The 13,806-nt window shown below is 39.8% G+C and overlaps 2 protein-coding genes across 4 annotated transcripts in view; one reads left to right on the top strand and one right to left on the bottom strand.

Moving 5' to 3' along the window:
• Nucleotides 1-3,514, top strand: part of LOC108432107 (protein disulfide isomerase Creld1) — a 28,222-nt gene extending 24,708 nt beyond the window's left edge. For both annotated transcript variants that reach the window (XM_017705721.2, XM_037536170.1), the window contains exon 11: nt 1,100-3,514. In XM_017705721.2, coding sequence (XP_017561210.1) covers nt 1,100-1,320 — 221 coding nt within the window. In that variant the 3' untranslated portion in view covers nt 1,321-3,514. The remainder of the gene's footprint in view (nt 1-1,099) is intronic.
• Nucleotides 3,515-3,606: 92 nt separating this feature from the next.
• Nucleotides 3,607-13,511, bottom strand: mbd4 (methyl-CpG binding domain protein 4). 2 transcript variants are annotated; one of them, XM_017705718.2, is made up of 9 exons: nt 13,308-13,511; nt 11,697-11,890; nt 10,633-11,201; nt 9,413-9,469; nt 8,768-8,902; nt 7,675-7,824; nt 6,954-7,028; nt 5,464-5,567; nt 3,607-5,308 (listed from the first exon to the last, which is right to left on the bottom strand). In XM_017705718.2, exons 2-9 carry the CDS (start codon nt 11,858-11,860, stop codon nt 5,234-5,236), a joined length of 1,329 nt encoding a protein of 442 aa, XP_017561207.2. In that variant the 5' UTR covers nt 11,861-11,890; nt 13,308-13,511; the 3' UTR covers nt 3,607-5,233. The 2 variants fall into 2 exon arrangements, with proteins under 2 accessions (XP_017561207.2, XP_017561209.2); XM_017705720.2 differs by lacking the exon at nt 6,954-7,028.
• Between the last annotated feature and the right edge of the window lie 295 nt (nt 13,512-13,806).

Raw genomic sequence — 13,806 nt, 5'->3', positions numbered from 1 at the left:
TGGAGGAAGATGATCCGCTGTGGCGACCCCTAAAGGGAGCAGCCGAAAGAAGAAGAAGAAGATTTGTGTTATTGTAGCCTTCCAATAAAGGATGGTAAGCACATTTGGGTAAGTATCCAGCAGAATAATAGAACATCCTGTCTTGGTTATTTATTTATGTATTTTTTTATAGCGGGTTCCTCTGCTGGCAGGTGAAGTATGTTCTGGACTCCTTTGGTGTAGTGCCCTACAGGAACACACCAGAGATAAACACAAGAAATGTGCTAACTATTCACTTTAAAGCCGATCTCAAGGTGGTGAGAAATTTAAGGTGCAGCACTAATTTCTCTCCCTCTGGCCAAATATGATGTTGAATCTGAGTACAGGACAAATGCCTCTCCTCCATTTAGTCATGCATAGAGTTTTGCGTGATTAGTAATATTTAATAAACTCAACAAAGGGATGGCTGTGGTGTAGCTGGCAAAGAGGAAGTATCGATCCGTCAAGTTAAAATAAAATAAATAAATAAATATCAGGACTGTCAAAGTTAACACCGCTCATTTTTTAACGGCATTAATACAATTTCTTATTTTTTATGCTTTAAATCATTTGTTCTAGGTGAAGCCCAGTGTTTTGCACAATAAATTTGACATTTGCTTAAGTTATTAAAATATTTATTACTGATTATATAATAAATACTAATACATACAGTAAATAAACAAAAATAAGTTCTTAAGCATCTAATAAATATAATCCAACACGTAAACCTTTTTTGTGATGCAGAATGTAGATTTTACCAAAATAAAATATTTTTTTAAATGTAATTGTATAAATATCAGGTATTGGTATCAGTACTCAGTATCGGCTGATACTAAAGGATCAGGTATCGGTATTGGAAATGGAAAAAATGGTATCGGTACAGCTCCGTTTTAAAATCTTTCTTTGAGATCAAATTTGTACAGATAAGACATAATACGGTTATTAATCCCAGTTAATTATTTTAAATAAATTGACAGCACTAATAAATACTTTTTGTCTCCGTAGCATTTCTGTACATTTCTCTACCGTTTCATTTACGTTGCATTCTAACAAAGATGCCGCTGTTGATCCCTCCCTGCAGCTGGTCCAGAGAAAGGCTTATTCGATGACATGACTGACGACGAGGTGCTGGTCCTTCAGCAGATGTTTTTCGGTGTGGTGATCTGCGCACTAGCTACACTAGCTGCTAAAGGAGACATGGTATTCACCGCTATCTTTATCGGGGGTGTGGCAGCCATGGCGGGCTACTGGCTCTCGGAGAAGGGCGACCGCATGCTGGATGGCTTCCTGAAAGGGCGTTAATCCACGAGCTGCTCAGGAACTCGAGAGCGTGGGAGTGACTACTGGACTGCAAGCCTATCAGAAGACAGAAACTTGAAGAAGTGGGAGGTTGACAGGAGTGGCTAAAGGAGTGCAAGCCAATCAGGGATGTGGAAGATGAACAGAGGAAGGGTGACGATGGCAGTGCTACCGTGTCGAGGGCATTGTAAGAGGGGGTTATGCTAATGGATTGTACTATGCTAATTTATATGCTGTTTCCACAGTACAGTTTCTCTGCTGCTCACTGTAAGAGACTCTACTTAGGGAATTTTTAAATACATTTGAGCCAGATCAACATATTGAACAGCTGTTTAGACTGCACTGACGCTTGGCAGGTAATAGAACATGTTGCTGTATGTTGGCTTAGGCGTGACCCTTGTCAGAACATACAGCGGCGTAGCATAAAGCTGATCACTTCTACAGTTTTAGTTTATGATTAAATGCTCAGAATGAGAATGTTGAGACCATGTTCACTTTGTTTTATTATTTTATCATTTCTAACTTGATTTAGACGTTTTGAGCAAACCTAGAGCACCGATGAGTGAATCTGAAGCTATAGACAGAGCGATCCATAGAAAGCTTGACCCAGCGAAGACGAGTATGTATGAATTTTCATAATGAAGAGTTCTGTGCAAAAGTCAGATCACCTTTCATTTGTTACATTTCCAGTCAAATCTCTGGACATTAAGTACAAGTTCTTTATTTTCAAGAGATAGTCCACTTGCATAGAGAAAAAAAGGAGTTTCCAAAATTGATTAAAAGAAAATAGAGAAAATGGGGCTCCTAACAACTGTGCCCCCAGTCTGGTAGATCACCAAAACGGCTACCGTCAGATATACAGCACTGAAAGCTTTCATCTTTGAGAAAAAGAAGATTTTGAAAAAAAATTCACAGGTGTTTCTGTCCATCCGTCCACTGTGGGAAGAAAACTGAACACAGAGTTGAAAGACTGTAGCTGTAAAAAACATTACTGAGAAAAGTAAACAGCCACATGAAGAGAAAAGTTGTGAATTGAACAAAGACGCTGATGGTGTGAAGGCAAAGGGAGGACAAACTCAACACTGAAAATTCTAATACTATATTTAGTTGTGGCTTCTGTGTCATTTTCTGTTCTGTATGTTTTCTGGTAACAGATACGTTTTCTGACTTTAGCACAGCACTCGCACTCTGTCTGTTGGGAAGAATTGGTTCATTTGTAGTTTACTGAGCAGCAAGAAATGGAACTGTAACCAGTAGTATTCTTACTTACAGACTCTTTCTAGAGAAACAATGCATTTATGCAAGGTGACCTTACATTGCACTTCATTTATTGTTGCTTAGATCTGCTGTTTTTTTTTTTAATCCAATGTTAATGTCTATTTATGTATTATTTAAGCAGATCATCATTTTCTGCTGTTAATGATTCATTCAGGTATAAAAGTGTATTTATACGTTCTTAGTTTCAAAAGCTTTCAGTAGAAGCTCAAATGCTGGTATCACTGGAGATCGAAAGAGCCTCTTTTAAATTCCTGCTGCACCCTCTAATATGAATACTAGTGGAAGGCCTTTGCGTGAAGGAATATTCCAGCATTTTTCAGCCCAACCTCCATTTGCATACTGGACGGACGATCACCATGGACAATTCTCCCATGATTCTCATTGATTTCCATTATAATTTTGTTAAAAGTTCATCAGGTTGTCCATTTCTTTTCTAAGTTCAGGGAAACGTGTCAAGTGGCTGTGGTGCCTGACTGTATGATATGGATGCAGCAGATGGAGTTTAGGTTGAAAATGCTAGTTCCCTTTTATGTCCTACTGATCCAACTACAAACCATGGAGAAACTTCCAGTTTTAGTTCTCTGAATCTGCATATTTATTCATTTGTATGATGGTATAACCTGCATGAGCTTTTTATCCATACTTAGTTCATAAAAGAACCCTCAAAATGATCAGCCACCAAGACAGAGGGGTGAAAAAAACAATGTTGCGTGGAGGCACGAGTTGGCGAGCTAATTTCAAGTCAAAAGAAGTCATTTGAAGTAGCTTGGCAACCCATATATTCATCTTCATAGTCTACCTCCCAGTATGTTTTACATTTTTAAATCTGCCACCTGAAAAATAATGATAGATTGTACTGACTTATCCACTCTATGATAAAGCAGTGGAGAGATTATTTAATTAAAGCCTATTTAAGTGACCCAACAGTCTTTTTCTTTCTTTTCATATTTTGAAGGAGCTGAAATCAGTAGGTCACTGCTGTCTGGACAGAACTTGTTAACTTCACAGAGGTAAAAACATTCCTGACTTTATTATATGATAAGTGATGGATTTTATTCCAAGTAATTCTTGGCCATTTCTGTCTCTCTGTTCTTTATGAAATGGCCAGATGACATATTCATTGTGGAAATGTCTGAGTTGTACAGTACACTCATAAATCACATGGGGGATTTTAAAAAAATAAAACAGGGCATTTTATTTACATACTCTAAATATTTTCACCTTTTTATGAAACAGATATGAAAGAACAAGAGCTTAATAAAATGGTTATTAGTTCCAGTCCTGGGAACCTCATGCACCTCTTTTTTTTGCATTTCGTTGCTCGAAAGACTTAAAAATGACCTAATTTGAAAGACGTTTGAGCAGAAAAAACAGGCAAGCGTCTCCAGGACTGAGACTCACAACGCTGACCGTTATCATGTCTTTCACCTTGACAACAGCCAAAAAGTAATTATATTCAGTTACAAGTAAAATACATAATACATGAATACACATTTAATATTTGACTTTGGATTTGTCTTCAACAAACACTTCTCAGGATATACTACATTAAAGGAAAGGTTCACTAGTTTGTTACTGTGCATTGACCACAAGTATAGGCTATCTAGTTTGCTTTGTCTTATGACTTATGCTGCTATAATTAAGGGTGAACTGTAAGATGGCCAAAGGATCATATTCCTATTATATTTCTAGATATCTGAATGACTTCAATACGTTAGCGAACAGGTACTGTATCATAATTAGAAATTAAGGCCAGATGTGAACATTTTGTAGCTGATACCAAAGTTAAGATGATATAAATAATTGCAGATATAGTTTTATATCTATACTTTCATTTTATACTCCAGTAGTTTTAGTTAAACAGTGTTTTCCTGACTGACACGATTGTCTGCCAGTAGACTGAGAACTACGAAAGAAATCAGAGTAAGAGTTTGCATGCACTGAGAAATCTGATTACTGAGCTAAAATCCAGCTCCGGATTTCTTAATTGGATTTCTAGATCGGAGTATGGCGTTTACATGACCATTTGAACAATCAGATAACTAGAAATATGATTACGATCAGATTTTTGAGTGCATGTAAACACACTCAATAATATGTTAAATAATGGGCGTAGAGCTACCCAAAATTCTTTGGGTTTTTGGTATAACTGTCTGAGGTCTCCCCCGAACCCACAGGTTTGAACCCTGGCAACCCACAAACACTAAAATTGGTAATTATCTGCTATGTTTTAGACAGTGCTGATAATACTTCGGGTCATCATTATCGGCCAATATATCACCCAGCCAAAATATGAGTTGGGCTCTATTAACATTACTGAAGATCAGTTGTTAGATCACAACACCTTCAATTTACCTACAAAACTTTCATTCAAAACATCTCGGATTAGTCATGCTGTGATCTCCCTTCATGCAAACTCAATTTCATTAGTGGACTGTCTATCAGGAAAGTTGCAAAATGAAACATCCTGAGTCTCAGAACAGCCAGGAAAGCTTGTTGCCCTCAGACTTAGAGCACAGAAGTTGTTGACATTTGTAATTTTGCTTTTTGCCCCGTGTATCTTTTCTTGGAATATCCATGATGGCCAGGAATGTTGGACCTAAAACCTTTTTTAAAAGGGAAACAAGTGTTGTTGTGGTCAGAGCCCTAACTGCTCATGATTCTCCCACAGCCAAGTGTGATAGTCATTCAGCTTGTGGTCATTTGGAGTGACCTGAAAAACAGAAAAGAGGGTCCACATAGAGGAAAATGAGTAATGAATCCACTGTTCATGAGGAAACTATTCTAGAAAACCGTCTTTGTGCTTTTTTAATGGGTGACTACTCTCTAAGTGTGTGTGTGTGTGTGTGTGTGTGTGTGAAGTCTCACCTCTCTCCACTCTCCTATACAGAATATGCGGTAGGAGTCATTGCCATATTTGCCTATTCCATGCAACTCGATAGGATATCTCCATGATTTAGTGAGGTACTCATCTAAAGGAAAAAGTGAACACATAAGCAGGATCTACGTACAGGTGATCGATCCTAGGTCTGCTGTAATAATCAGCAAGTTTTCTGTAACTGTTATAAAAAAATAATAGACGTATAAACCCCAAGTTAATTAAAATGATTTAATCAATAGAACAACTTATTTGTTCTGCAAGGGTTATTCTGTAAATGTAATGTTTTGTGCAAAGAACCATTTGATTAAACCAAGATGCACAAGGGAAAAAGGTTCTGCTCTTGTTACAGGTCATAAAACCCTTTTCAGTACTGTATAGAATGCTGTTTGTTGAGAGTGGAGCTAGCCAGCGTTTGCTTCTTCCAGGTCACATGAAGTGCCACTGCATCTTTTCCAACAGCGGCTAACGCAACATTAATAACTGAACACGCTTGACTGAGAATGCTTATTGCCAATTCTGTCACGTCAGCTAACAGACGCACATATTGAATAGAATCACGCTGAGCAATTCGGGGACAGGGAGGGCCAATTATGCTGTCTTGGACTCCCAACCACAGATGGATGCAGCATCGCTGGGGATCGAATTTATGACTGCCTGACTATAGTACTAAAGCTTGGTGTGCCAGTCAGAAGCCCCAATTCCCGACTGACAATAAGTTCTACATTACTGGAGTGAACATGGTGTGGTGTCTTAGAAACCAACGCATTCTCTGAATTCATTAAATCAAGCTGGCATTCCAGCAGATACATGCACTGAGAGCGAGGCCAATCAGGTGATCCACCTAGCTATTTCGTGGTAACAGTAAATATTCTCAGACCAGAGGTCTTCAGCCGAATGCAGCTTTTGGTCTACAGTTATGAATTCACTGGTAGTTATTTGAACCGTTTGTCTTGTGCAAATGCTTGAAGTCCCCTGGTCAACTGACATGTTTTCTTGTTTTTGTCTGTTGTGAAAAGTTGACACATCCACTTCAGAGAACAAACGTAAGTGAAATGTGTTGCAAGTCTTAGTGGACAGTCTTTATTTCTTTGCTGAGTTATATTGTTGGTAAACAATAATATATAAAGCCTTTTGAACTGTGCTTATTTCTTTAAAAAATTAATTATTTCACTTAGAAAAAAAAAATACTATTACCAGGGGACCCAATCTTTTTGATTCTTTTGCAACTGTAACATGTTACCCTGCTAGTGTCATGCCTACCAGTAATTACAAAATCCAGGACCAGAAACTGAATTTAAGATCCATATTTTAAGGCTTAAATTGATGCACTGCCTGAGAAACTATACTATGTTATGTACTGTGATGTAGGCTGGTATATTAATGCTCAAACCACATAGGAACAGTATCTCCTGGCAAGCTTATCCTAAGCAGCACCACCCACTCTGAAAAAAAGTGTGTGTGGAAGAAAAAAACACACCCAGTTTTGAAATGTCATCCTTTAACTTTCCATGAATGTTGCATCTGGTACGCTTGGGATTGCATCTTTGGACACCTGAACATAGTTATTCATAATAACTGTACAAATTCAAGCAAACAATCATGCAATCTTCTTGGACACATACTGGCAGGAGAGTGGGTCATACTTTAAACATGGCATTGCCATAGGATGCCACCTTTGCCAGAAGTTAGTTTGTGAAATTTCTGTCTTACTAAATCTGCCCTGGTCAATTGTAAGTGCCATTATTGTGAAATAGAAGCGTTAGGCATAACTCAGGACTCAGGAGCAGTGGAGACAAGTTCTCTGTAATGATGAATCATGCCTCACTATCTGGCAGATGCCAGAAGAACACTACCTACCAGAAGGCATAGTATCAACAACAGAGTTTGGTGGAGGAGGGATAATTGGCTGAGGCTGTTTTTCAGGATTTGGGCTCCTTAGTTCCAGTGAAGGTAATGTTAACACTTCAGAATACAAAGTCATTTTAGACAGTTACATGCTTCCAACTTTGTGGCAACAGGTTGGGGAAGACCCTCTTGTCTAATATCAGGCTGACTGACTGACACACTCCAAAATCTTGTGGAAAGCCTTCACAGAACAGTGGAGGTTGGTATAGCCATTGTTGTCCAACAAGCACATACAGGTTTATTGGCCAATTTTACAAACTGACAGTCTGGTTCTGTTATAACTAAGTACTCACTGGAGAAGCGGATGAGCGTTTTGGCTCGGAGGGCGTTGAGGCCAAGAGGCTGCAGAAGCTCAGCCAGAGGCTTCCCATCACTGGCTTGGGTTACCTCAGCAGAGGGGTAACGCTTGAAAAACTGCCACAGCGTTGGTATTGCCAACTTCCCTACACACACACACACACACACACACACACACACACACACACACACACACACACAGTGTTAAACACACAGAGGAAAAATGAGAAAGCAAACACAGATGTACAGTCAACACACAAGTTGTGGATGTCACGATAACCTGGTTAAACTCCATGAACTATGAAAATCATTAATTAAACTTTGTTGGGATGAATTAGTAAAGATTAGTTTCCAATTGGAATGAAAATAATGCATACTGTAAATTCTCTTACAGCTCTCTTACAGTCAGATACAGAGCTTGAGAAAAAGACCCTTTTATATGCACTTTGTTGCTTCATAATGTTTTTGTGACTTTTTAAACACAGTATTTTGTAATCTTTCAAGGGTATGCCTTGTTGCTGACTGTTTAAGGGCCTGTGTCCTACATTCTCTTGTATTTTATTTTTCCCCAGAGGTCCACTAATAACATCTGTGTGGTGTTATGCACCAAAAACAGTCATAATTCATTTTTACTTGACCATTCGACAACTTTCCTTTACCCCTCCCAATTAAACGGACAGAACTTTTCCTTTTTTTTCATTTATGGTTTTCTACACTAATCCATTTTAAACTACTCTGAATAACTTTTTACATCTCAATGATTAAATTATGAGCTAATTTTGAAAAATCAGTGGATTTCTCTTTTAAGAAAAGAAAGACCCAGAAAATAATGAAGACTGCTGTAGAATTACAGAAGAGCCATCAGACAGAAATTCCCAAAATGTATAACCACCAACACACGAATGCTATTAAGAATGCTGTTCAGGACAGTGTGTGTGCGCATGTGTTGTCTTATACATGTACTGTTTTTTCCTTTATTTCTTCATGATAATATTGTAAACTGTTGATAACAATTATTGTGAAATCATTTTTTCAGCAAACGCCTAGATCCAACTAACATCACTGTGTATAGAAGTGTTTGATATTTACCGCTGGTCTTGTTGAGGAATATGGTGGCCACTAGAAGCTTCCATGGGTCGTGAAACAGGGTTTCCTGCACCAGCTTAAAGGGGGAACGAGGTGGAGTCCACTTTCTTAAAGCTTTTCGCTTGGGAGGACTGAGACCTGCAAAGGTCAGAAACAAAGACAAAGTGAGTTTTCACATAGGAACGTTCCAGCTTTTGAACTCAATAAGGCAAGAAAATGTGCAAACCCAGCTGATTGAGAACTTCCAAAACAATGGTGTCAAACCCCCATTTGCGACAGAGAAACCTACCATTGAATGTGGGCGATATGGCGGAAATAAAGTATCACGATACTCCTAGAAATGTTCACAATATACGATGTGATATTTCTTTTTTTCTGACATCTGCGATGTTGGAACAGGCAAACAAAAGAGCCAGTAGCGCTACAACTAAAAAAAATACTAATTAAAAATAAAGATTTTTATTTAATGTTTCATACACCACTGCACTAAATCCACTTACAAGGGACCAATTCTGCTCTCTGTAAATTTAAAGTGAGTTGACGTTCTAGAAGTACTGACGATATAAACCAAAAATCTAATAGTGACATATTGTGACAAAATTTATCACAGCAACCATGAAAATTGTCATATTGCTCGGCCCTACTTACCACCACTCTTGCTGAAGTATGGACTGGTTTTCCGCTTCTCCAACAGTAACTTTGTCCCTAAACAGACAAGCCAACAACTGGTGAAATGAAATAAATGGCACTGCGCATCAGCATAAAACACTGAACAGGACGAAGAGCGTCTAGCACATCAGCGATCGCCCTGATAGGCCGATCTTTCAGAGCTTCGTAAGTCCTCTCGCTACGTTGAGCGACTCAGTGAGCGGTCTGATCAATGGCTGTACACTGCCCGTCAAAAGTTTGGGGACACCCAGTTATGCCTTTACTACAAATGAGCATGAGTTATTTGGCACTCTGCGATAAATGAACTAGACTAACCAAGTTTATTTTAAGGAAACTGACGCCATACACAAATAGGTTGGTTAGGGAACCAGCCTTGTGACCGGAAGGTCGCCGGTTCGATCCCCAGAGCCGACAGCACATGACTGAGGTGTCCTTGAGCAAGACACCTAACCCCCAGCTGCTCCCCGGGCGCTGCAGATTGGGCTGCCCACCGCTCCAGGCAAGTGCGCTCACTGATCCCTAGTGTGTGTGTGCTCACTAGTGAGTATGTGGTGTTTCACTTCACGGATGAGTTAAACGTAGAGGTGAAATTTCCCCGTTGTGGGACTAATAAGGGTCACTTAATCTTAAAATAATGTTTACATTTACATTTCTGGCATTTGGCTGACGCTCTTATCCAGAGCGACTTACAATTTGATCATTTTACACAGGTAGGCGAAGGTGGTGTTAGGAGTCTTGCCCAAGGACTCTTATTGGTATAGTGTAGGGTGCTTACCCAGGTGGGGGATTGAACCCCAGTTCCTACTACAGTTCCACTACACTAACCAACCAATGTTCATGTAACTGCTGCACATACTTTGTTTAAATGAACAGATCAGGACTGCCAGCATGTGTAAGTATTCAGACTAAATCTGGTTTGTTTTGATGAATGTAGTGTTTTTTAGTTGAAATGTTGAGTTATTTCCACAGTGTTTCAGTTGCTGCTATAGCTAACCTGGTATCTGCACCCGTTAAAATATTCCTAATATCGTAATCTAGGTCAGCCTCTGGTGCCAACAAGGATTTTGGTTTGTGATGTGGACGCTTTGTGATTTATATTATTTCCTTATAATGAACCTGGTTAGACTTTAATGTTAAGACATAGCCTGCTTATCAGACACATGGTTTTGAAAAGTGTTACACGGTGAGGTGGTACTCACCACTTTGTGTGCTTCTCACAGGTGAGCAGCTCCCTCCTGTGGCCTTGTTACTCTCCTGTTTCTCTTCCTTTACATCATCCCTTTCCTCTTTCTCCTCCTCTGCTTTGTTCTCTTCTTCACTGTCTGATGCAGACTGCACTGTTAAGACTGGCACTGAAATCTGCTGCCGTTCTGCAGGAGTCACTCTGCCTGAAGATTCCTCTCTTTCACTCTCTGCATCTTCTTGATGTTCTCCTACCTCTTTTTGTTCCTCGCTCTCGGTTTCCTCTCCATGACAACTGTCTTTTGGCCTTTCTGTCTCCTTCTTCTTCTCCTCTCGTTCTGCTCTGTCCATCTCCACGCCTTGGTTTTCCATCAACGCCAAAGCCGGCTCTGGACTGAGGCTTTCTGCAGGTTCCGTTCTCGGTTTTGTTGTTTTCCGTCTCCCCGCTTTCCTCTCCTGTTGAGGTGCTCCACTGCTGCTTTTGGGTGTGGTAAAGTCAAAAGTGTCCAGCTTCAGATGAGCGCATTCCTCCGAGAGCAGGTAGTTCTGGAGCTCTGACTTGGACCTGAAGCGTCTGCCCTGAGGACTTTCATGGAACCAAATTTTATGTTATAGTCTGTTCAGTATCATTTGTTATAATTTCATAATGATGGACACACAATAGCTGGTTTTCCTGGTGCAGCCAGATTGTCTCTTTACATCAGTGTTTCTCAGCCCTGGTACTGGAGGCCCACTGCTCTGCATGTTTTAGTGCTTTTCCTGTTTTAGAAAACACCCACATAAATGCAATAGTAGGCTGTTAAGGAGCTGTGTACTTGGGTCAGGTCTGTTGGGAGCAAGGAAAACACAAAAAGGGCAGGGCAGTGGGCCTCCAGGACCAGGGTTGTGAAACACTGCTTTAAATTATTACTGGATTGGAAGATTTTGTCATGATTCTATATTATTATGTGAAGAATCTTGTTTCATACATCATGAAGTGTAGGATCCGTGTTTGGACTGAATCCTTTTCTCAGTTGGTTGCAATTTGCAATCACACCACTAGATGCCACTAAATGTTACATACTGCACCTTTAAAACCCACCTGATGATGTAGGTGTCCATCCTGCCTGCTGTCTTTCCCTGTTTCCTCTGTCTTGTCTCTCTAGTCCATCCAGGAGGGAGTCCCTCTGTGGCCATCCTGTCTGTTTTGACAGGTGCTGTCTGACTGGATGGCAGTTTGGGGTCAGTGGACTCTTCAACGACCATCTTTTCTCTTCAGCATCTGAACCTACACAACTACACAATGTACAAAAGATGGAGATAATCAGATAAATTCACGAATGACTTTTAATGTTTTGATATATCATAAGAGACTGACATTATATTGGAAGGCATTATTCACAAGGCTACACAAGACATTTTCGTGATGACTGACATAAACCTATACAGATATTCACGGTGGCTTACTGCTACAAGCGTCAGATGTCATAACTCTGGCAGAGATGAAATTACACCAAAAGGTACGAAAACAGTCTTTATGACAACTGATGCTTGTTGGAATAAAGTTATAAAAACATATGAAGGTTTATGTCAGCTGTCATGAAAGGCTTATGTAGGTGTGTTACTAAATAAAAATGATGACTTTATGTCAAAAGCCCATCTCATATATGCTCCATCTGCCAAACTCAAGATACACTATATTGCCAAAAGTACTTGCTCATCTGCCTCCACACGCATATGAACTGGAGTGACATCTCATTCTTAATCCATAGGGTTTAATATGATGTTGGCCCAACCTTTTCAGCTAAAACAGCTTCAACTCTTCTAGGAAGGTTTTCCACAAGGGTTAGGAGTGTGTTTATGGGAATTTTTGACCGTTCTTCCAGAAGCACATTTCCAAATGTGCTACAGGTCCAAAATGCCTCTGAAAGCAACATTAACACAAAAACCATGAGCTGGGAGCCAATGCTAGGCATTGGGTGGAGTGGTGTACTGCACGCCACCACTGGACTGTGGAACAGTGGAAACATGTTCTCTGGCAAGATGTATCACCCCTCACTATCTGACAGTCTGATAGATTAATCTAGGTTTAGAAAATGCCAGGAAAACACTCTCTATCAGAATACATAGTGCCAACAGTAAAGTTTGGTGGAGGAGGGATAATGGCCAGGCGCTGTTTTTCAAGGTTTGGGCTCCTTAGTTCCAGTGAAGGGTAATGTTAATGCTACAGCATACAAAGTCATTTGAGACAATTACATGCTTCCAACTTTGTCACAATAGTTTGGGGAAGTTCTTTCCTGTTCCAAGATGACGTACATCTGTGCACATAGGTCCATAAAGGCATAATTTCACGACTTTGGTGTGGAGGACCTCAACACCACTGAACACCTCTGGGATGCACTGGAATACTGAGGGTTGGGATCAACTACAAATTAACGCCCATGATTGTGGAATGAGATGTTCAGAAAGATCATGTGTGTGATGGTCAGGTGTCCTCATACTTTAGTCAAATAGCTAGTGAGTGCAGTTGCTACTAGGTACTTGGTTGCTTTAACGAGAAACTATTTCTGTGCAAAGCCTATTGCAAAGACTGGTAAATGCTTTAGGAAACGCTGCGTTATTAAAGAAAGAACTACACACTGGTCAAAGGTGTAATGAAGGTCCATCTGTTCTTCTGGCCACGTGTGAGCTTGTTTTGTTTTGGTGGACTCACCTAACACGAATTCCCACGCTGACGAGTTTCAGATTAAGACCCCCAGATCGGCAGTGTTCGCCATAGAAAGACACAGAAATGATGCTGGTGAAATGAACATGTACTGACTGAATTTCTAACTCGCATTTTTCTCAAGTGGAAAGACGCGCTGCTGTATTTTGGAGAGCTGCTCGTTTTTCTTCATGTAACGTCTGGCTGCAGCCATAACCGTCATACCGCCACCTACTGTGCTTCAAAGTTCATTTCCAGAAGACATTACAGTGCTTGTAAGGCAAAGTAAAAAAAAAGGAAAACTAAGGACAGTGAGAAAGAGAAAGAAAGAAAAGCACATTCCAGAAAAAAGAAGGAACAGAATTCGATAAGTGATATAAAAACGAATACATGAAATAAATAAATAAACAAACAAAAAGACACATAATATAAAATAATGGATAGTGCCATGAGGTTCAGAAAGGTTCAACTGAAGTTCAACGATGAATGAAAAATAAGATCGAGTTAT

The sequence above is a fragment of the Pygocentrus nattereri genome, chromosome 29 (assembly GCF_015220715.1).
Source record: "Pygocentrus nattereri isolate fPygNat1 chromosome 29, fPygNat1.pri, whole genome shotgun sequence".
Classification (NCBI taxonomy): domain Eukaryota; kingdom Metazoa; phylum Chordata; class Actinopteri; order Characiformes; family Serrasalmidae; genus Pygocentrus; species Pygocentrus nattereri.
Note: the sequence above shows the minus strand (reverse complement) of the source record. Positions and strands in the feature narration are given on the sequence as shown.

Bases quoted from the DNA above. Each gene is read 5' to 3' on its own strand.
- mbd4 (XM_017705718.2), bottom strand. From the start codon at position 11,860: ATGGTCGTTGAAGAGTCCACTGACCCCAAACTGCCATCCAGTCAGACA. The intron at 11,202-11,696 runs GTGGGTTTTAAA...GTTCCATGAAAG, and splicing joins ATGGACACCTACATCATCAG to TCCTCAGGGCAGACGCTTCA. The intron at 9,470-10,632 runs GTGAGTACCACC...TTGTCTGTTTAG, and splicing joins TGTGAGAAGCACACAAAGTG to GGACAAAGTTACTGTTGGAG.